Below are 22,109 nucleotides of genomic sequence, written 5' to 3'. Positions count from 1 at the left end.
AGGATTTAAATTGTAACCTGTTCTTACTAAAGAGCTAAGGAAAAAATGAGGACAGAGTCAGAGCCAGAGTTTCAAAATATTCTCATCTGTTAAATTAAGAGTGTCTCCCATAGAAAAGCAGTGGAGGCCCCACAGGGCAAGTACAAAACAGAATTAAAACTCCCAAGGGTCTTGTCTTTACAAAAGAAAAGGCAGGAGGCAGCCCCTGGACAGCTGGTCATGCTGGCCGCTCCGGTTGGACCACGTTGCATAATCCTCAGTCGCATCATCACAACGTCTCTGAGCATTTTGATGGGGGGAGAAGGGGCAGTGTAGTGTGTATGGGAGGAGAGACCCAGAGGGCTCTCTTTGCCCCCTTACCCCCTTTTTATATCCCAGAGGAAAGTAGAGGGAAGCTGGCTACACCTTGAAACGAGGCTATGTGTTTCAAACTTGGGGACAGGGGTAAGAGGGGATCTGTGCTTTGAGCAACCTGAGCCAGAGGCAGAGGGGTGTTGAGGGGTGAGGGGAGGATGCATGATGCTTATTGCTTTGTACCTTTCACTGGGAAGGAGGGCAGCAGCCAACAGTAGCTCACAGGTTTGTAAACTGAGCCTGCTGGCTTCAAGAAGGGAGGCAATGAAGTCGAATTAAATATAAAAGAGTCATTTGTGCAAAAATAACTTAAAACAAATAAAAGACCTGGGGAAGGGGGTGTTCCCCTTAGCCTGGTGGGGAGAGGGCCATATACCACCCCCCCAGGCCTTTTCAGTGACATGGCTTTGGGGGGGAGGGGGGTGAGCTTCCCTACCCCCTGCAATGGCTCAGGATGGGATTGTGGGGGAAGGGGTTGCATTTGTGCTCTGAGTGGGGAGTAGTGCCCCCACCCACTGTCCACAGGTGCAGGTGGCTGGCAGGGGCTCCCAAGGCTCAGCACTCAGCTCTCCCCAATCAGGGTCAGATCCAGCTCCGGGTATGGCTGCTATGGGGCCAGTTTCCTCCTCTTGTTTTTGGCAGGACGGCCAGGGCGGGCCCGGGGAGGCAGAGGGACAGCCGCCTATACAAGAGGGCAAGTTGAAAGAAGTGATCGAACAGCTAGGTATCAGGATGTCCTTTATTTCTCCCCACTCCCTCTAACCTTTTTCCCCTGCTTCATCCCTCAAATACACTCCCTCCCACCCACACTGTGAGGCACACTTACGCGGGTCGTGGGGCTGGGGTCCAAGGTGACGTCCTGGCGGGAGCTGTTGCTGTTCCGGGTAGGGCTGCAATGAGGGGCACAGGTGATCAGGAACACCTTCCCAAGCACCAGGTGAATTTCAGGGTGTGGGTGGGAGACTTTCTACATTTGGATAATAAAGGCACGATATCCTTATTCATATGGAAGTATCTGCCTTTTTAAAAGCTAAGTCACTCGTTAGATATTTCTACAAACCCAACAAAAAATGGGGAAAGGCCAGTAACTGTGGTGGGCCCAAAACTCACTTGTATTTTCTCCTCCGGCCACGACGAGACTTTCTGACTACCCCCGGGGGCACCTGAGAAAAGATGCACTGTGTGTGTCGGAAAAGTTAGGACAAGGCACTGTGGCCTTAGCCTTTCCTCAGAGCCCTGTGCCCAGACCATCAACACTCTGTACTCACCTTAAGGTCCTCAGAATGGGGCCCAGGAGGGGATGGATCCTTGGGCTCAGCATCCCCTTCAGCCAGCTCCCCATTATGCTGCCAGTGGTGGGTCCTTCTTGGGGACCGTTCCATTTGTCCATTGAAGCCACCACGTGCCCCCCACTTGAGGGCCAGTCGGCCAGGCTCCCGCCGGCTGCCAGGCTTTCGACCCCGGCCTGGCCTGGCCTCACCGTTAATGCCCCTAAGTCCCCCTCCTCCCCTCCGGCCCCGTTTCCCTGACCCCCTCCCAGTGAGCAGCTCAGGGACTGGGGGGTCGGGAGAACTGTGGGGTGGGGCTAAGGCACTGAGGGGAGGCCCGGCAGGCTCTGGTTCAAGGGCTGAGGTGGGGCTCTCAGGGGGCAGACAGGGGGCTTCTGGCTGCTCTGGAGGGATCTGCAGGCAAAACAACATCTCAGTTTCAAAATACCGTTCCCTTTTGCTACTGTAACTTAAAACGTCTATATTTCATTCTCTAACTGTACACACACTCACACCCTCACCTGGAGACTCTGTAGCAGGCAGGCTAGGGGACTAGAAGCCTCTGAGAGGGGTGGAGGAGCTCCCCCCCCAGGGAGGAGCTGCAGCCCCAACTGGCCAGAGAGAAGAGGACCAGGAGGCTGCAACAGACTGGGGAGGGTCCCAGGGCTGCTGGTCAGCGAAGACAGGTCACCTGCTGAGGAATTACAAAGTCAAGGGTCTCCCCAGGCAAACCAATTAGGCTGAGCAGACCCTATTGTTCTAGGCTTTATCCTCGTGGTCAGACTTTCTTCCCTAATTCATCCAGCCTCTACTCCCAATTTCTGCTTCCTTTCTTCTCTCCAGCATCAGTCTTCCCTCAGACTCACCCAGCAGGCTGGCACTCAGCAGAGGGCTAAGGAGTTGGGGGGGTCTCCCTGAGTTGGAGGGGGCCTTGCCCAGAGAGGAGGCCCCCGGGTCAGTAGTTGCCGTGGTGACACTGGAGGTAGGTGGTCCAGGTTGGGGGGCACTGAGGACACAGGGCTAAGGAGAGAGACTGGTTATAGCATTTACATGTGTAAAGTATTCAGTAAATGTATATAGCACTTTCACATACACGATCTCACTGAAGCCTCACATGAAGTAGGCCATGCTTATTAAATACAGACCCAGTTCTTGCAGGCATCCTACCCCCAGCCAAGAACTAAGCCCTCCCCAAAGGCCCTGAGGAAGAGCTCAAACATGAAACTGAAAGCCTTTGATTCCCAGTTCCCATCTCTGATTCTACTCTTGTTCTGTCCCACCCACTCACCCCCTATCCTCACCTGGGGGTGTGTCCCCGAGGGGGGATCCAGGCTGGCAGCCAGCAGCGCAGAATTTAAAGCTATGAGGGTAGGGGGGGCTGAGAGTGGGGGGAACAGTAGGGGGGGCAGGTCTCCCAAACCTGAAAATGTCTCCCCACTTGGACCCCCGGCTCCCTCTGCAGATCCCTCCCCATCCCCAGCTGTGGGGCCCAGGGCCAACAGGGGCAGGAAAGAGGCAAGGAGGTTGCTAGGAGGGGCGGAAGGAGGTGGAAGAAGGTCTGAGGGGGGCGGTGGAAGCAGGGAAGCCACCAAAAGTGAAGGCCCTTCAGGCTCGCCTGGGGCCAGAGGCGGGCCAGGTCCCCCTGGTGGGGCCAGCAAGGGCTCAGGGGGAGGTTGTCCCCCTCCCCCAGCCAGCACACCAAATAAACTGTGGCTAAGCAGTGGAGAAGGTGGAGGCTGCCCCAGACTCAGAGGGAGAGGCAAGGCCCCTAGCATCCCCGGGAAACCTGCTCCACTCAGCGCCAGGCCCTGCTCAGGGCTGGGGAAAGGGAAAGCCTCCCCACCAGCCAGGGGAGGCAGAGGGCAGGCTGGGCCCGCCCCCAGCCCCAGCGCTTCAGATGGGCTGTGAAGCACAGGGCTGGGGACTAGGGGGGCTTTGGAGGCAGCTGGTGGGGCAGGGGCACCTGCAAAGGAAAAGAGAGGTTCAGCTCAAGGGAGGCCCTTTCTCCCAGCGCCCAAAGAATTCAACCTCCCTGCCTCCAGCCCAAAAAACCACCACAGAGCCCTCTAAATTCTCCTCTAAACACCTTGGCTGTCTCTCTGCCTGAAGGGAGGAAAGTCTCCACCACACTCACATACCTGGCACACTGCTGAGGCTGCCACTGGTGGTCCCAGGCAGGGAGGGTGGGATGGGGTGCCTGGGCTGGGGAGGGCTCCCTGAGGAGAGGGTAGGAGGAGGAGGAAGGTGTGCATCTGACCCCAAAAGGTTAAAGCTTCCATCAGAGTGGGAAGGGCCAGGGGTGGGGAGTCCCAGCAGGGACAGCACGGAAGGGAGGATCGGTTGGGACGGCTCAGGGAGAGGAAAGGGTTGGGGAGTAGGAGCAGGGGCCCTAGGACGGCTCCGTCTAGGGGCTTGAGGGCCTCCCCCCTCTAGCAATCGCAATACAGTTGGGGGTCTTCGGGGACGACGCTGAGAGGGACGGGGTGATGAGTGGGAAGCTGAGGGTGCCTGGGCACGGGGCCTTCGGCCCTGTAAAGTGCTGGGAGGGGGAAGTGGGGGATGCTGTGCCTTGGCCGCTGCAGAGAGTAGGCTGCTAGCAAGGAAGGGGGGTGCCCCAGGCCCCTCCACTGTGGGGGCCCCTCCCAGAGGCCCCAGGACCAGGGGCAGGTGCATAGTGGCTGAAGACACTGGTGGCTGTGTGGCAGGACCAGGAGGGCCAGGGGGACCAGGGAGATTATTGCTTGGGGGCAGGGCGGGGGTGTTAAGGCATCACTACAATGGAAGAGAGGAGGGTCAGAAGGTGGTGAGGAGGAGGCATGGGGGGCTGGAGGAGAGCCCAGGTCAGGGGGCACCAGGCTGGACCGGAGAGCAGCTCCCCAGTTGTATGAGGGGGCATTGAGGCTAATAGCAGGGGGAGGAGGTGGAGCTGGAGAGGGGGCATTACCCCTTGGGAGGAAACAAGGGCTGCTGCTGCCTCCAGAGGGGACTGGGTCAGGAAGCCTTGGCTGTGGGAAGAGCCCCCCAGGGCCTGCTAGAGGGGGGAAGGCCTGTGGAACTGAGGGTGTTTCTGGGGGAAGGGAGCCAGGACCCCCATTAAGTGGAGTTGTAGGAGGGACTCGACAAGGAGGGCGGGCAGAGGGAGGCCCTGGGGACACAGTGTGGAACAATTGGGGGCTCGCTCCCTCTCCTGCAATAAAAGAAATGAAGGATCAACCTGTGGCTCCCCTTCCGAGAATTTTCTTTTGTCTTCCCCATCCCTTTTCCTATAAACTCCCAGCCTCCCTGTGCCCCCCTCTGACCAAACAGCTCCCCACTCCACCCTTCCCCTTGCTCCCTCTCACAGAGCTCCTCCCACCATCCCTCTTCCAGGCTCATAAGTCTTCCTCAGTCTTCCATAAAGTGAAGAAGACTCACCAGGAGAAGAGTGTGAGCAGGTGGTCTCCATACTGCGGTACAGAGTTGCCATAGCAACGGCTTTCCGCCGGTGGTTGCACAGCTTGGTCATGTCCTCCTCTGACGCTGGCCCCACCCCAGCCCCACCCAGGGTCACCGGGGCCAAAGGGTCAAAGTTGAAAACCTGTAAGGTAGAAAAAAGCGACCCCGAGGGGGTGGAATCTGTGAAAAGAGCTACCACAGTCAGTGATCTGCATTAAGTCTCTCAGCTTGTCCCTATGCTCTCTGGCAGCCCTCACCACTCTGACCTTGGGGACATTGAGTGGACACTCCAGACCGCACTTGCAGGTCCCATCGCTGAGGAGGTAGCTCCGGGTTTGCTCCAAGGAAGACAGCTCTGTGCCACTTGGGCTGGAAGAGGACAGGGTCAGAGAGTATGGGGTTAGTTGACAGTGAACTGGAGACACTCTTAAAGAACAGTTGATTAATTAAAGACCTTCCTAGGAAGGGTAGAAAGCAGGGAAGAGACAAGGAGAATGGATTCAAAGGGCCAGAGCACAGAGAGCAAAAAAGCTGAGAAAGGAAGACAGAACAGAGATGAGCAAGAGAGCACCAGAGATCTAGACTTTGAGAGATGGGAGACAGAAAACTCAGGCAACTAAAGGGCCTGGGGATAGAAACTGGGGAACTCTGGGAAGGCATACCTGATATAGAGCACAGCACCCTCTCGAACACAGCGCTGCCAGCCGATGGGGACAGATGTGGCCACAGGGCCCCCAGCTCTGTCTGCTCCACTGCTCTCATTGCCCCCATTCATTGTGTGTAATCAGCTCCCACGTGCCTGATAACACAGACATCCATGTGAGCATTAGGAGGATTAAACTGGGCTGGATACCTGAGAGAGTACACCAGAAAGGCAAAGGCTGTGGGGAGACTCAAGAGAACTTGCCAGCAAGAGGAAACCCTCAGAGAGCTGGGGGAGAGAATGAGGGGGAACCCTCTGCCTCCCTACCATGGCTACCTGAACATCTCTGCAAACATTGTGGGGTCCAGTCTAAAGCCGGGACCGCCGATTTAGCCCACACCTGCAACACAGGAGAGAGAAGGGACCGTGAGGAAACTGCCTAACCTAGGAGAGCACCACAGCCCAGGATACTCTCGAGGGAAAGATCTTCTATAGATTAAGTATCCATAAAGATCTCAGGGATCTGCTGAGTCTACCACCATCCCGTCCATGTCCAGTCCCTGGGGACCAGAGGGTCAAAGCCTCAACTCTGAGGGATCAAGGAATCGCAGTTCAATCCCTAGATATATAGGTGAGAACCCTTTGTCCCATCAAGGAAAAAAGCCTTCATCCAGAAGTGTGAGCTAATTCCCCCAATACCAAGCCAGTAGGAAGTTTCCCAGAGACTCTAGCTCCTGCTGTTCCTTCCCCTTCAGGAAGACCATACAAAAGTACAGACTGCCCCAGAGGTCACCAGGCAGTTGCCCAAGTGCCCGCTTGGGTGGTACCAGCACAACTCCCCCCATGCCTGGCACCATCAGACAATCACTGATCTACTTCGTCTGGGTCTTCTTAAAACGCTGGACTCACAGCTCTGTCTTCTCCCACGATCCTCAGAAGCTCCTGATTTCCCCCCAAGCCTAAGGCAAGGAGATTCAGCACCTCCTGTCCCACTGGCTTCAAATTAGCTCCAAGAGGGATTCTCTTCTGATATACGGGGACGCCCTCCAAACCTGCAAGTATCCTCCCCAACCTTACCATCGCTCCCACCCCACACTGGCGGCTTCTAAACTTTCCCTCTCATAACAAGGCGCCCTGTCACCCAGCCTGCTTCCCTCAGCTTGGGGAGGAGGGGAAGGCGTATGAAGTAGGAAGGAACTTGGGGAGAGGGCGGGTAGAGGGTGGGCAAAGCACTGAGGGGAAGGAGGTGAAGAAGGCAAAAGTCAAGCAGTGAGAGGGAAAAACGGTGGGGGCAGGTGAGGGCGGGGGAGTGGGGATGGGGCCAGGGAAAAGAGGCCGAGAGGACGCGGGGGCAGAGGGTAGGGACAGGAGGGGAGGGGAGGGGGAGGGGCGAGGTGGGGGGCCGGGCCCTGCACTCACCGCGGCCCATGGTTCGGCCGGCCCCGCCCTGCGCAGTCGCGGCCCAGAGGGTAAGTGGGAGGGAGTGGGAGGAGGGTCGGTGGAGCCCGAGCCTCCGGTACGGCCCTGGCCGGTCCTAGCAGGAAGCGCCGCCGCCGCCGCCGCGGATCACCGAGCGGCCTCCCGCGCATGCGCCATGGGGGCCAGGGGCAGCCCTGGGGATTCCGTTCCCAGAAGGCACTGCGCAGGCTGCTACCGCCGCCGCCGTCGCTGCCGCCGCTGCCGCCGCCGCCGCCGCCGCCGCCACCGCCGCCGCTGCCCGGACGGGAGAGGGGCGGGGCCGGGCCCCCGCCCAGCGGACAACGACGAGCCAACAGGAGGGGTCGCAGTGCGCATGCGGGAGCGCGCCTACCCCTCCCCCACAACCCCCCATTAATCCCCAAGAGAACAAACACCCCACGCGGCCCCCCGCCCTCCGCGGAAGGATCCGAGCCTCTTCCCAGGCCACTGGTGGCCAATCCCAGCCCTCCTCGGGGAGGGGCCCCTTCCGAAGCCGCAATCTGTTAGGGGAACCAGGAATGCCAGGTCCGGGAGGAGCTGGCCCCAAAAGATGAAAGTCGCGACTTGCCCTGCCCCGCCCCAAAGGCTTCCCGGGTAGTGTGCTGAGACTTGACCCGCCTCCCCAGGTCAACATGTCACAACACGACCCCGGCCTGTCAAGTCACATGACCTCTGCCTGTCACTGACGACCTGGTCATGTCTTTGGACCAGGAGAGACCATCTGGTCCAATCCACCCCCGCCTCCACTTACAGAAGGAGAAATGGAGGTCTAGAGCAATGGTGCAGGCCTGGCCAAGGACTTGTCACCGTCACGCTACCACCTATACCTGCTATCTAGCGACAAGCGGTCTTATGACAGTTTCTACTTAGGACAAACTCTGGCTGCCCCCATGAGGGTATGAGGATATGTAACAGGACACCACATGGCCTATGTTTTCTACCTAATGGCACTGGAAAAATACTTTGAATTTTGCATGGTGCTTTTCATTTTTGTTCAAGCTGCCTCCAAGTTCGTAAGTCTTTCATTTTACTTTCACAATTCATTATCTTGTATTTGAGAACCAGAACGGCGAGGCACAGAGAGATTAGGTGGCTGCCCTAGGATTCATGGACAAGTGAAGGACCGCTGAAGCTAGAATCTGGGCTCCTGACAATCCACTCCATAGCAGTAGTGTGCTCACGTGCAAGCAGTGTTCCAGGCAACAAGGCTCTACTGTAGCCCACCTAGAAGTCAGGAGGCCTGGGCCCGGCTCCTCACAGCAGGGAGTCACAGGACTTGCAGGTGTGGTACACTGAAAAGGGCGGGCCCAGGCTTGGGTGAAGGGCACCAGAGCACCACGTGGGGGGGGGGGGGGACAGAATCCGGTCCACCCGGCAATGAACATGAATTCTGGCTTGCTGAGGGCTCATCAGAAACTTTGCAAAGATAAACGTCTAAGGGTGCTCTTCAGAGGGGAGGAACTGAAAATGACCACCAAGGGGATTCAAGTTCTTCAGCCTCTTTGGAAGAAATCAGGGGGCTAAAAGAAAAGACCCCTTTAAGAAAACTGGAGAGGATGCAAACAATCTTGATGGATGCAAATTTTCAAAGGAAGGATGTTTAAAAGACCTTCTGTCCATTAGCTGGGAGAGGGTGGTAAGCGAGGAAAATGGGAGTCCCTTATGGAGGAAATAGAACGGGGGCTAATGTCAGGTGGGTGGAACATGAGCTCTAGAGAGAGACAAGCTGCAGAGAGATTTCACACCGCAGCTTAGGGGTGACGGGTTGAAAACCGTTGGGGCCGTTGGGTGCCGGGAGCTGGCGCCCCGCCCTCTCGCCTCTTCCCCGCACCCCCACCCCCCGCACCTCCCACTACCCTCTCAGTCCCTTGCGCGCGTGCGCGCGCAGACACCGGTTGCCAAACATTGCATCATCCCCGCCCCCCTTTCCTCCCCTCCCCCCTCCAGCTCTCCCCTCCGCGCGCGCGCATGACTCACTCACCTCCTCCGCGAAGCCTCGTGACCCAAAGCCACTTCCGGGTCCAACACGAAGTCGACCCCCAAGCGGGAGGAGGTGATGGGGGCGGGGCCGAGGAGCTCCTGAGTGGCGGATGTAGGGGATGAGGCGGGGCCAACGCCAGCGTGCCGCTTTCTGATTGGTAGGCTTCTGGATCCGCCCCAGAGGGGAGGGCAAGGCCCTGTTAAAAGATCCCAGCTCTGCGCTGCGGAGGTCAGAGGCTTGAGTCTAAGGCTTAGAGAATATCATGTTGAAGATGAGCCGGTGGCAGCGACAGAGCCAAAATCAGAGCCGGAACCTGAGGAGAGAGGCGAGTACTGATTCCCTATTTTTTTACTCTCCCATCCTCGCGAACACCAGTTGTCCTCTCCAGGTTAGGGCATCCGCTCTTTGGGATGTGGCCCCACCCCCTCTGCAAAGCGGTGAGGTGACTGTCCGGTGGAGTGAGGGGAATCTTTTATTCGGAAATGGTGCTTACGGACTCTCTTCCTTGGCAAGACAGTATTATCCCACCTATGTCCGGAGCACAGACCGTGCTCTCTGTTGGTCGGTGAAGGGGCCCTCGGGAGATGTATTTTCTCCGGTTGCTGACCCCAAGCCTCCTCGTTAGGCCTGTCCGGTATGAGGCCGAGCAACAGGACACACCCCCGCGCCGAGAAGCCTGGTGACCGTAGCTAACCGGCTTTGCCACCATCGGCCCTGCCCCTTCCCCACCCCCAATCCTGTCTCAGCCGCAGCGTCTCGGGGCCAGCATAGCCACGTCAGTAGCTGGGGCTTCTGGACCCTCCACAGGACATTTTTTCCGCGCCCTTGCAGAGGACAGAATCTTAAAGAGGCTGACACAAGCCTTTGGGAAGAGGGGTGCCCATGAACCGGGAGCGGAGATGGGTTTTCCCTTTCCTCAGAGCTCCCTGGGTCTCCTGCACAAGAGAGCATCCCGGATCTTTTAAGTGAGGAAAGCCATTTGGGGTCTCCCCAATGAATTGTCCTTCCCCTGGGATTGGTCTATGCCTCCTTCCCCGTGTCCTGTCTCCAACTAATCTCTGTGTAACCATTGCATCAGGCTAGCTAGCCCCCTGCTCGGCTCTGCAGCCCTCTGGCCTGCGGCTCCACTGCTGATGAAAGCTATGTCCCACACACTGGAAGGCAAGGAGGGTTCCCCAGGGAGGACAGCCCTGCAGAGAAACACTCAGGACGGTATTGCGTCTACAGTCCCCAGGGATAGGCAGCTGCTGCTCTGCCTCTGGGCTTCATCCTCCTTATCCCTATGAGGGACAGGGGAGAATGCACCATTCATTCCTAACAAATATTTAACCAGCACCTCCTATGTGCCATGCAGTGTGAGGCTCAGCATACATCCATGGACAAAAGAAAAAAAAAAAAATTCTCTGCTCTCCCAGAGCTTCCATTGCAGTAGGAAAAGGCATACAGTAAGCAAATATGTAAGTGCCACGGGAAAAGCTAAGGCATGGAGGGGTAGAGAATGCTCAGAGAGGAGAATACAGTTTACCTGAGTGGTCAGGGATTCCCTTTCGGAGGTGACATTTAAATGAGAGACCTAAATAGAGGCAAAGCAGTAAGGCATGCAGTATGTGGAGAGCACTCCAGGTGAAGAACAGCAAGAGCACAGGTCTTAACGTGGAAGCGTGTGTAGTATCTTTAGGGAACAGGAGGCCAGTTGGCTGGACTGAAGTGAGCAAGAGGGAGAGTGGTCAATGAGAAAAACAAGGCGAGGGAGGAGCAGATTATGGAGGGCCTTCTAAGCCATTTTAAGGACTTCAGCCTTTATTATGTGTGAAACTGGAAGATTTTGAACAGAGGAGTGACATGGCTTGACATAAGGTGTTTTGGGTTTTTTTGGTCTTTTTGTCCTTTTAGGGCGACACCTGTGGCATATGGAGGTTCCTAGGCTAGGGGTCCAATTGGAGCTGTAGCTGCCAGCCTACACCACAGCCACAGCAAGGCAGGATCCAAGCCGAGTCTGCGGCCTACACCACAGCTCACGGCAATGCTGGATCCTTAACCCACTGAGCAAGGCCAGGGATGGAACCCACGTACTCATGGATACTGGTCAGGTTCATTAACCACTGAGCCACTATGGGAATTCCTTGACATAAGTTTTAAATGGCTCACCTTGCCTGCTGTTGTAAATAAACTCTGAGAGGGGTGGCTGGAACAAAAACTGGGAGACCTTTTAGTCAAGAGGCTTCTGCAGTCACCCAAGAGAGATGACAGTAACTTGATTAGAAACAATGGAATTGGTGAGAAGTGTTGATTCTGGGGTTTTGAAGCATCAGGTAAGTTTTGGAGTTCTCTTGTGGCACAGAGGGTTAAGGATCTGACATTGTCACTGAAGCGGCTTGGGTCAAGGGCACGGCCAAAAAAAAGGGGGGTGGTGTTTCCTGGTGGTTTGGATTGGATTGTGGGATATGAGAGGAGAGGAACCAAGGATGATAGCAAGATTTTTGGCTCAAGCAACTAGAGTTGCCATATGCTGAGGTGGGAGAGACCTTGCAAGGGGAAGATTAGTAGGAGTTTGTTTTGGGACATAATAAGTCAGAGATGCCTATCAGCTACCCAAAAGGAGAATGGCAAGTAAGCAGTTAAGAGCTGGAGGTCCCAGGAGAGGTCTAGACTGGAAATAGACATTTGGAGGATGTCAGTGTGGGAATGGAATTAGAATACCACCTGATTTGTTCTCTCTTTTGTAGTCCATTCCTTACTCTGGAAGGTTTGAGGTCTGCCTTGAATTTAGAGAAAGCTGAGTTGGCCAGGATTTTGCTGTTATGTAATCAGGACTACAAATGTCAGCAACTAAAAATAAAGGAAGTCAGGGCTCTTCTCTGTCCTTGGAAGTGGCTACAGGGACCAATAATTATCCATGCTCTGTAAGTCAGGAAGTAAGGGAAGGACCAGTAGAAAATTGGAGATAAAAGAACCTGCCTCTCCTGCTAAAAATGGCTAATGTTTGTCCTTGATCCCCACAGTGTTCCAGAAGGAAGTGTATCTTCATACATCATCACACCTGAAAGCAGGTAAACTTAATAACTCTGTCCCAGAACCAGCTCCTATGAATTGCTGCTCAGGCTCCCTGTAAGAGGACCCTAAGAAAGGATACTCAGAGAAGATGGGAGAGGAGGGTTTGAATCTGAGCAGGCTTGTACTATCAGGGCACATCTGTCTGCTGGCCTGTCCCTAACAAGGTGACCAAATTACCATTTTTAGAATATGTCCTAATTGAAAGCTTGCTGTGTGAGTGCAGTCAGGTGAGGTCTCACCACACACCTCAGTCCCCATCAAGGTTAGACTGACCCAAAGGATCCCCACACAGGAGGAAAAAGGAGCACAAATGGTCTGGTAACTGCCCCTAGAAACAACCAGTGGACTTCCTCAAGGGGGACTGAAGACTTTTATCAGGAAGCCATAAGAATGTATGTCTAGACACTTGCTTCTTCCAGTGCTGGGCAAAAGCATGGAGGGAGGATCATTCTAGGTCAGAGGTTGGTAAGATTTTAAAGGCCCAGATAGTAAATGTTTTAGATGTTGAAGGCCACACAGTCTCTGTCACAACTCATCTCCACTGTTATAGCATGAAAGCAGCCATGAACATGTAAATAAATGGATGTGGCTGTGTCCCAATAAACCTTTATCTACCAAAACAGACAGGCGGCAGCAGGCCAGTTTGCCAGCCTATAGACTGCTTCGTGGAGCTTCTGTCCCCACCCCCCACTATCCTGAGTATGTCCTTTTCCAGAGCCTAATCCAGCCGCAGAGATGGCAGCTGAGTCATTGCCTTTCTCCTTCGGGACACTGTCCAGCTGGGAGCTGGAGGCCTGGTATGAGGACCTGCAGGAGGTGCTGTCCTCAGATGAAAATGGGGGTAACTATGTCTCACCCCCTGGAAATGAGGTGAGAATGCAAGGCTGAATGTTGCAGGGGGCGGGTAGGGGTTACTTCCCTTCCTTTCTCAAGCAATTAATACCTTCTCTGTCTTTCTTCATTCCCTTGAAGGAGGAGTCAAAAACCTTCACCACTCTTGACCCTGCCTCTCTGGCTTGGCTGACTGAGGAGCCAGGACCAGCAGAGGTCACACACACCTCCCAGAGCCCACACTCGCCTGATTCCAGTCAGAGCTCCCTGGCTCAGGAGGAAGAGGAGGAAGACCAAAGAAGACCCAGGAAACGGAAACAAAGTGGCCATTCCCCAGCCCGGGCTGGAAAGCAACGCATGAAGGAGAAAGAACAAGAGAATGAAAGGAAAGTGGCACAGCTAGCTGAAGAGAACGAACGGCTCAAGCAGGAAATCGAGCGCCTGACCAGGGAAGTGGAGGCGACTCGCCGAGCTCTGATTGACCGGATGGTTAATCTGCACCAAGCATGAACTTTTGGGACCAGCACTCCCGCCTTGGGCTACTGCTGACCTTTCCTGGAAGTGGCTACCAACCACCTTCTTACCAGTGCCAACAGTGTACCCTCAACCCCCTCTATTCATGAGGGAAAGCTTAGGGTAGATGACAGGAAAGGGTCTCAGTATGTATATAGAGAGATTGTATGTTTATTTATTACTGCCCAAATCCATTAAAGTGACTTTCTTTGAGCCAAGTTTTCACTTTCACCTTTTCTTCTTGCCTTTAGGGGTCTCAAAGGGTTTCCCCTCAGCTAGAGCCAACTGTTTCTTCAGATCCAAAAGTTTAGCCACCTCCGCAGCAACCTGGTTCTTGTCTGCCTTTTGTGCTTTCAATTCTCGGACAATGTTGCCCTAAGAGAAGGGGTAGGGAGAATAACAACAGTGAGACCAGAAAGGACCTACTTAGGATTAAGCTTTTCCAGCCTCCCATAGGGCTCCATACCTGCTTCGTCACTTCATCCATCAACACTTGTACCTGCTGTGGTCCAGCTGTTGTCACAGTCTCTACAACTGCTGGCTTGGGGGATACTTTTGCCTGGAGAACAACAACGGAGTTAGCACCCACTACCATAAATAATTCCCAAACTCAGGTTTTATACAACATCTCACAGGGAAAGTAATTACCTTTAATGCCAAGGACTCTTCTAGCTAAGACAGGAAAGAAAAACTAAATGAGGAAGCAGTAGGTCCAAAAGATGCAGAGAGAGATGAACTAAGGGCTACTGAGGGACACTAAGGACTGTTGCCAGGTCAGGCACAGTCTTTAGCTTTCTCACCTGGCCCCCGCCAAAGCGCTGCCTCAGACTTTCAATCTGGTCATTTTCCAATTTTTGGAACAAAGGACTGACCTGTGAAAAAAGAATTACACAGTCACTCACTGATTAGGTATAAACACCAGGCTATACAGAGAGGCCTCTCCACTCCATAACATTAAGCAAGTTTAAATGTTTTAGAAGAAATGTTGAGTTTAACACTGACCAAATACCTGCTGATTTCAGTCAAGAATCCAGAAAAAGCACTGGCCTTTGTGAGGGTCAAAGATGATATAAACTGATGACACTAGATTGATGCAAGAGCTTAGAGGCATACATATTTTTATCACCTTGTATCAAAGAGAAAGTGGTCACCCTGTATTCTCCCTGCCCAAGGGGTTCTGACATGAACAGTGAGGCTAAGTGGGCTGAAGATAACACTGGGCTTGTAAACCAACACCAAGGACTGTATATCAGAAACAAGCCCAAGTGCAGAGTAGGGACAAGTAGGGAAGGCGTTCAGAGAATGCCTATGAGAATCTAAGGCCAAAGTTCCTTCCTGACCCCAAAAGCTGCATGGCAGAGGCAGGAATTTTGAGAGAGTCTCCCGACTCTCAGACCTACTGTGCCAATCTGGTGTCCTGCTGGTAAGGTGCAAAGGAAGTTTGTGGGCAAGATGCTGCAGGCTGGAGGCGACAACTGCAGCTGGGCCTGGATGGTGGCGCTAACCGTGGGCATGTAAGGCTGGAGCATGACAGACAGCAAGGCAGCTATGTTCACTGCCAAGCCTGTCACTGTCCCTGCCCGCTGCCTGGGGAAGAAAAGATAATCAGTCAAGACCTCCAGGAGGACACAGCCCGCCAGCCACTCTACCCCTATAGCCAGCCCTACCTCCTTACCTGTCAGCCTCGCTGCCTTTAATCCGCTTCCAGGGCTCGTTCACCTGGATGTACTGGTTGCCATGGCGAGAGATGGTGAGGATACTGCGTAAGGCATCCCGGATCCTGGGAAATAAGGATGGAAGGCCAAGGTGTAAGGTCCTAGAGAGACCAGTATGGGGCGCTCTCCTTATGCCAGATCACTGAGCTGAGACAGAGGTGTAGATTACTTACCGAGCCTTCTCTAGCAGCTGGTGATAGTGCTGGAGCTCCAGGGTGACATGGGCCAGCAGGCGCCGATCATCAGAGGTAAGCACCATCTCGGGCACAAAACACCCAAAAAACTTAGACACAAACATCCCAGCTCTTGATGGGAGTGGGGAAGGAGAGGGGAGAGAAAAGAGGAGTTACTGCTCAGTTCCCTGACAGCAATTTGACACTATTTTCATAATTCTACCTTTTCTCAGAACTGAAACCACCTGGCTTTCTCAAGCTAGAAGGCAAAACTTAAAATTCCTTATTCTCTCTCTCCCCTAAGAATATGACCCTGCATGTAACAGACCATACAAATATCCCCATATAAAGAAACCTGATAAAGTTAGGCAACTATGTTACTTGTAAGAAGTCAATACTCAGATGTTTAAGTTGAAATATACATTAACTGCTATCAAACAAATCTTCTAGTAGGGACGATCTGTTCAATGTGGTTAATGATCAAACTTGAAAGGGTAGGTAGCCACGGAGGATATTTCTTGAGATTGCAGACAGGGATCTAATAATGGAACGCGAGCCTAAAGTAACAAAACTCCCAAAGAGTACATGCTATGCCCCAATGGTCTGCAAGTGAACCTTTTTGCTAGGAAAGAACACACTGCCACATATACACAGAACATTACTTAGAAAACAACTGGCAAAAATTCACTTTGCAAACCAAGTCTGCCAAATCACATCTCTCTAACTTCCCTCAAGCATACATAGCCTGCCAGCCCCACCCCAGTTCATCTGCTGACTCTCCCCCCTTCACCAGGTCCCACCTGTTGATGAAGTTGCCCAGGTTGTTAAGTAGCTCAGAATTATTCTTGAGCAACATGTCTGTCCAGGAGAAGGCAGTGTCCTGGCCCTCAGGCCGAATGTATAGCAGATAGAAGCGCCAGATGTCAGCAGGAATCCCTGTGTTCTGGGCCATGTCCCCAAATACTCCCACGCCGCGGCTCTTAGAGAACTTCCCATCCTCATAATTCAGGTACTCTGGTCAAAGAAGGAGAATGAGAACCATCTGCTCAAATCACATCCTTCCTCTCTGACCCACTAACTCTTCTTTCCTCTCCCTCAACACTTCTCCTTGAGTAGCTGACCTGCACAGAACTTGGGAGACCCTTCCCCCCGCATTCTGGTCTTCTCCCCTTTACCTCTACTCATTACAAAATTTAGCTTTGGAATTTTGCCCTCTTTGGGTTCTTGTTTCCTTTTTCTGGGTTGAGCTTCCATGTTCTAATTATTTCCTATTTCATCTCAACTTCTTTTTTTTTTTTTTTTTTTGTCTTTTTTTTTTGCTATTTCTTTGGGCCGCTTCCGCGGCATATGGAGGTCCCCAGGCTAGGGGTCTAATTGGAGCTGTAGTCGCTGGCCTACACCAGAGCCACAGCAACGTGGGATCCGAGCCGCATCTGCGACCTACACCACAGCTCACGGCAACGCCGGATCGTTAACCCACTGAGCAAGGCCAGGGACCGAACCCGCAACCTCATGGTTCCTAGTCGGATTCGTTAACCACTGCGCCACGACAGGAACTCCTCATCTCAACTTCTAACCCAAGACCTAGCACTTCTCCAAAACTTCTTCCAAGTATTGCCTCAACCCTCATTCCCAAGGAACACCCCCATCTCCAGTCTTCCAAGGTACCTGTAGCAATGAGGTGGCTGACCAAAGTATAGTTGTCCTCAGTTCCTAGGGCTGAACAAGGAAAGACTAAGCCATGGAAGGGAACATTGTCTTTGGCCATGAACTGATACAGGCTCACCTATGGAATATAATTGAGAGACAGAGTTCCTGAGATCTGCTTCAAAGGCCCAAGAAAAATCAGCCATCCAACCCTAACTACCACCCTTGACACACCCTCCCCATGGGCAGGCTAACCAAGAAGTGCTTACTTGCTCTGGGTTCTTCCACCATCTCTCCCATTGGTCTGTGTAGTTGGCTGTGATGGACAAGTAGCCAATAGTGGCATCAAACCAGACATAGAATACCTGGAAGTTCAGGAGGGAAGAGACACGGTAAGATGCAGGAACACTGGGAAAATGTCACCAGTCCAAAGTCTCAGACAGATAAAAGAAATAATTGACAGTGAATTCCATGATGGCCTAGCAATTAAGGATCAGGCATTGTCACTGCTGTGGCACGGGTTCAGTTCCTGGTCTGGGCACTTTTGCAAGCCATGGGCATGGCAAAAAAAAAAAAAAAGATACAATAAAATGTCTGTTCTGATAGCCCAGGGTCTCAACCCCAAGGCTCACTAATATATGAATAAAACACAGGGCTTTTACCTTGTCCTCAAAACCTTCTAAGGGGACAGGGGTTCCCCATTTGAGGTCTCGAGTTATGCAACGTGGCTTGAGGCCGTCCCGAAGCCAAGAACGAATGATGAACCGGGCGTTGGGTGTCCAGTCACTGCCAGGCAATGTCTTCTCCAACCACTCCTCCAGCCGCTTTTCCAGCTGAGATGGCAGAGAAGCATAGAGAGCTGATTTAGGACACTCACATGTATGCTCTGCATAAGGATTAAATACATACAAACTTTTTGGCGTAGTTTTGCACTATATATATAATTAAAATTAAAAGATGGGAGTTCCCGTTGTGGCACAGCGGAAACGAATCTGACTAGGATCCATGAGGTTTCAGGTTCGATCCCTGGCCTCGCTCAGTGGGTTAAGGATCTGGCGTTACTGTGCGCTGTGGTGTAGGTTGAAGATGTGGCTCAGATCTAGCATTGCTGTGGCTCTGGCATACGCCAGCAGCAACAGCTCCAATTAGACCCCTAGCCTGGGAACCTCCACATGCCACTGGTTAAAAAAAAAAAAAAAAAAAAGATCTATGACTTTGCCATGGCAATTCCACTTCTAAGGATTTTTTCAACAGAAATATTCACACAAGTATGCACAGATGTGTATATAAAAAAGTGAAGGGCTGGAGTTCCCACTGTGATGTAGTGGGTTAAGAATCTGGCTTGTCTTTGTGGAGGCACCAGCTGGATCCCTGGCCTGGCACAGCAGGTTAAGGATCTGGCATTGCTGTAGCTATGCTGTAGGTCGCAGCTCTGGCTCAGAATTGATCCCTGGCCCGGGAGCTTCCATATGCTGCAAGGGGATCCAAAAAGGAAAAAAAAGTGCACTGTTAATTACACCAAAAATTAAAGCTAATCTCCTTGGTTGAGCAGAGTTTAAAGAAATATGGCATATCGGAGTTCCCGTCGTGGCGCAGTGGTTAACGAATCCGACTAGGAACCATGAGGTTGCGGGTTCGGTCCCTGCCCTTGCTCAGTGGGTTAACGATCCAGCGTTGCTGTGAGCTGTGGTGTAGGTTGCAGACGTGGCTCGGATCCCGCATTGCTGTGGCTCTGGCGTAGGCCGGTGGCTACAGCTCCGATTCAACCCCTGGCCTGGGAACCTCCATATGCCGCGGGAGCGGCCCAAGAAATAGCAACAACAACAACAACAACAACAAAAGACAAAAAAGACAAAAAAAAAAAAAAAAAAAAAAAAGGAAATATGGCATATCAACACAAGGAAACACTTATAAAAGCTATTAAAAGGAGTGAGGTAGGATTCCCCAGTAGCTCAGCAGGTTAAGGACCTAGTGTTGTCACTGTTGTAACTTGGGTCACTGCTGTGGCTTAGGTTTGATCCCTGGCCCAAGAACTTCCACATGCTGCAGGCACAGCCACAATAAAAAAAAAAGTCACAGGAGTTCCCGTCGTGGCGCAGTGGTTAACGAATCCAACTAGGAACCATGAGGCTGCGGGTTCAGTCCCTGGCCTTGCTCTAGTGGGTTAACGATCCAGCGTTGCTGTGAGCTGTGGTGTAGGTCGCAGACGCGGCTCGGATCCCGCGTTGCTGTGGCTCTGGCGTAGGCCGGTGGCTACAGCTCCGATTCGACCCCTAGCCTGGCAACCTCCATATGCCGCGGGAGCAGCCCAAAGAAATAGCAAAAAGACAAAAAAAAAAAAAAAAAAAAAAGTCACATAGATATATATATATATTTATGTGTGTGTGTGAAACAAATACAGAATTTATTAGAAGCACAGTGCATGTGGAAGAGCACACGGGGGAGCTCACAGAATGAGCTGCACCTAGACCTGTACAGCTCTGAGGTAAAGCCCTCAGAAATATATTAATTAGTTCTCTTGCAGTGCAGAGGATTAAGGATCCAGTGTCGTTGTCACTGCAGCAGCTTGGGGCCCTGCTGTGGTGCAGGTTCAGTCCCTGGGGTGGGAACTTTCACATGCCACAAGCACAGCCAAAAAAAAAAAAAAAATTAATTAATTAATTAAAGCAATCTGCAAAACAGTAATATGGAATACGATCCTATTATTTATTCTAAAATAAATAACAATACATAGATCAACATAAGCCCAAAAAAATTTTGAGGAAAAAACATATCTCAGTGCCGTTTTTTTCTTTTTCAGTCACACCTGCAGCATGTGGAAGTTCCCAGGCCAAGGATCGAATCTGAGCCACATCTGCGACCCAAACCACAGCTGTGGCAGCACCAGATCCTTAACCCACTGTGCCAGGCCAGAGATCGAACTGGCAACGCCACAGAAACGAGCTGAATCATTAACCCACTGTACCACAGCAAGAACGCCTCTCTCAGTGCTTTATCTCAGTGCTTTATTCTCATGAGATTAAGGGAACCATCCACTTTTACACCATGTATTTCATTCTGAAATTTTAAAAAGAGTGTATCATTTTTGTAAGCAGAAAAACGAACATGTATCTTTTTTAAGGGGCGGATCTCATGATTCATCCACATAAATACCATAGCGCCGAAAGCCTGACAATACACTCTACTGGTAAGGCCATAGGGGATCATGCACACACACATTGCTGGGAGGAATGTCAAATGGACCACCACCGCTAAGGAAAATATGGTAATAAACTCCATACACATTTATCCTGAACACAGCAAGTGATCCCTTTAAAGGAATTTATCCTTAAGATATACTGCCCCACAATACAAAATTACATATTCACTGCAACACTATTTTTAATTGCAAAAATACTGGAAACTACCTAAATGGCAAACATAGGAAAATGGCTAAACTAGGGTACCCACACAGGATGGAGTACAATGCAGCCCTTTAAGAAACAACAACAACAACAAAAACAGGAGTTCCCATTGTAGTGCAGCAGAAATGAATCCAACTAGTATCCATGAGGATGTGGGTTCCATCCCTGGCCTCGCTCAGCGGGTTTCGGATCCAGCATTGCCGTGAGCTGTGGTGTAGGTGGCAGACATGGCTCAGATCCTGAATTACTGTGGCCGTGGCATAGGCTGGCAGCTGCAGCTTCTATTTGACCCCAAGCCTGGGAACTTCCATATGCCACAGATGTGGCCCTAAAAAAAACAAAAATTGAGTAAGGATGATCTCTCTGAACTGTAATGAAGAGATCCTGATAAGGAGTGATTTCTAGAACATACTGTTAGGTGAAAAAGATAAAATGCTGAAGAGTATATACAGGTATACAGTATGCTATATTTTTCACAAAAAGCAAAAAACATGCATGTATACATATATAGTTATCTTTATATGTAGATACATGTATATAAGCTTATCTTTACAAAAAAACACAAAAAATAGATCAGAAAACAGCTGATCAAGGCAGCATAGACAGGAAAGGGAATGAGGGAATGACACTTCTCTGAGTATACCTTTTGCATGGTTTTGATTTTTTTAAAAGCATGATGTTCTACGATATTCAAAAAACATAAGTTAAAGGGTTTGGGACTGGCATATGCACACTGAGGTATGTGGAACAAATGGCCAAAAGGGACCTGCTTGTATAGTGCAGAGAACTCTACCCAATATTCCATGATGATCTATGGGGGAAAAGAATCTAAGAGAGAATGGATATGTGTATATGTATGACTGGGTCACTTTGTTGTACAGCAGAAATTATCACAGCCTTGTAAATTAACTATATTTCAAAAAAAATTTTTTTTTGTCTTTTTGCAAAAAAACTTTTAAAAAATTAAAACAATTTATTTTCAATAGCCAAGACATGGTAACAACCTAAATGCCCATCGACAGAGAGCGGATCAAGAAAATGTGGTACATATACACAATGGAATATTACTCAGCCATTAAAAGGAACGAGATACCGGCATTTTCAGCAACATGGATGGACCTAGAAATTATCATGCTAAGTGAAGTAAGTCAGACAATGAGACACCAACATCAAATGCTTTCACTGACATGTGGAATCTGAAAAAAAAGACATAATGAACTTCTCTGCAGAACAGATACTGACTCACAGACTTTGAAAAACTTATGATTTCCATAGGAGACAGTTCAGGGGGTGGGGGGATGCGCTGGGGTTGTGGGATGGAAATCCTATAAAATTGGATTGTGATGATCACTGTACAAATGTAAATGTAATAAATTCATTGATTAATAAAAAATAAAAATGTAAAAATTTTAAATTCTAAAAATCAAAAAAAATATTTAAGTTAAATTAACAAATATGAGGAGAGAAAAAAGAACAAAAAGCAAATGAACCACACTGGAGTTCCCGTCATGGCACAGTGGTTAACGAATCCAACTAGGAACCATGAGGTTGCGGGTTCGGTCCCTGGCCTTGCTCAGTGGGTTAACGATCCGGCGTTGCCGTGAGCTGTGGTGTAGGTCGCAGACGCGGCTCG

The 22,109-nt window shown here is 51.4% G+C and overlaps 3 protein-coding genes across 5 annotated transcripts in view; 1 reads left to right on the top strand and 2 right to left on the bottom strand.

The window, feature by feature from the left end:
* On the bottom strand, positions 65-8,976 carry MBD6 (methyl-CpG binding domain protein 6). The gene is given in 14 exon segments (XM_013997655.2): positions 65-1,036; positions 1,181-1,244; positions 1,465-1,517; positions 1,623-2,036; positions 2,144-2,313; positions 2,489-2,642; positions 2,924-3,585; positions 3,761-4,372; positions 4,375-4,809; positions 5,037-5,199; positions 5,324-5,426; positions 5,720-5,856; positions 6,037-6,100; positions 7,120-8,976. Coding segments are annotated over 12 exon segments (3,018 nt in total). The 5' UTR covers positions 5,833-5,856; positions 6,037-6,100; positions 7,120-8,976; the 3' UTR covers positions 65-961.
* DDIT3 (DNA damage inducible transcript 3) lies at positions 9,329-13,755 on the top strand. Of its 2 annotated transcripts, XM_005674378.2 has the most exons (4): positions 9,329-9,464; positions 12,142-12,189; positions 12,909-13,063; positions 13,166-13,755. In XM_005674378.2, the coding sequence occupies exons 3-4, from the start codon at positions 12,929-12,931 to the stop codon at positions 13,532-13,534; spliced, it is 504 nt and encodes a 167-aa protein (XP_005674435.1). In that variant the 5' UTR covers positions 9,329-9,464; positions 12,142-12,189; positions 12,909-12,928; the 3' UTR covers positions 13,535-13,755. The 2 variants fall into 2 exon arrangements, with proteins under 2 accessions (XP_005674435.1, NP_001138317.1); NM_001144845.1 differs by lacking the exon at positions 9,329-9,464 and having other exon boundaries at positions 12,179-12,189; positions 13,166-13,614.
* The window catches only part of MARS (methionyl-tRNA synthetase), a 33,105-nt gene continuing 24,682 nt past the window's right edge, over positions 13,687-22,109 (bottom strand). Inside the window, exons 13-23 of one of the 2 annotated variants that reach the window (XM_021091866.1) lie at positions 17,735-17,905; positions 17,342-17,437; positions 17,094-17,211; positions 16,226-16,439; positions 15,426-15,557; positions 15,213-15,317; positions 14,938-15,124; positions 14,338-14,409; positions 14,186-14,209; positions 14,004-14,096; positions 13,687-13,912 (exon numbers count right to left, since the gene is read on the bottom strand). In XM_021091866.1, coding sequence (XP_020947525.1) covers positions 13,766-13,912; positions 14,004-14,096; positions 14,186-14,209; positions 14,338-14,409; positions 14,938-15,124; positions 15,213-15,317; positions 15,426-15,557; positions 16,226-16,439; positions 17,094-17,211; positions 17,342-17,437; positions 17,735-17,905 — 1,359 coding nt within the window. In that variant the 3' untranslated portion in view covers positions 13,687-13,765. The remainder of the gene's footprint in view (positions 13,913-14,003; positions 14,097-14,185; positions 14,210-14,337; positions 14,410-14,937; positions 15,125-15,212; positions 15,318-15,425; positions 15,558-16,225; positions 16,440-17,093; positions 17,212-17,341; positions 17,438-17,734; positions 17,906-22,109) is intronic. The other variant, XM_021091867.1, reaches the window with a different exon arrangement.

Source organism: Sus scrofa, chromosome 5 (genome assembly GCF_000003025.6).
Source record: "Sus scrofa isolate TJ Tabasco breed Duroc chromosome 5, Sscrofa11.1, whole genome shotgun sequence".
NCBI classification, from domain to species: domain Eukaryota; kingdom Metazoa; phylum Chordata; class Mammalia; order Artiodactyla; family Suidae; genus Sus; species Sus scrofa.
The sequence above is the reverse complement of the archived record's forward strand: the minus strand, read 5'-3'. Positions and strand labels throughout refer to the sequence as shown.

What these genes read in the sequence shown, in the direction of transcription:
- DDIT3 (XM_005674378.2), top strand. Translation starts at nt 12,929, where the DNA reads ATGGCAGCTGAGTCATTGCCTTTCTCCTTCGGGACACTGTCCAGCTGG. An exon ending in TCTCACCCCCTGGAAATGAG is followed by an intron (nt 13,064 to 13,165) that starts GTGAGAATGCAA and finishes ATTCCCTTGAAG; the next exon opens with GAGGAGTCAAAAACCTTCAC.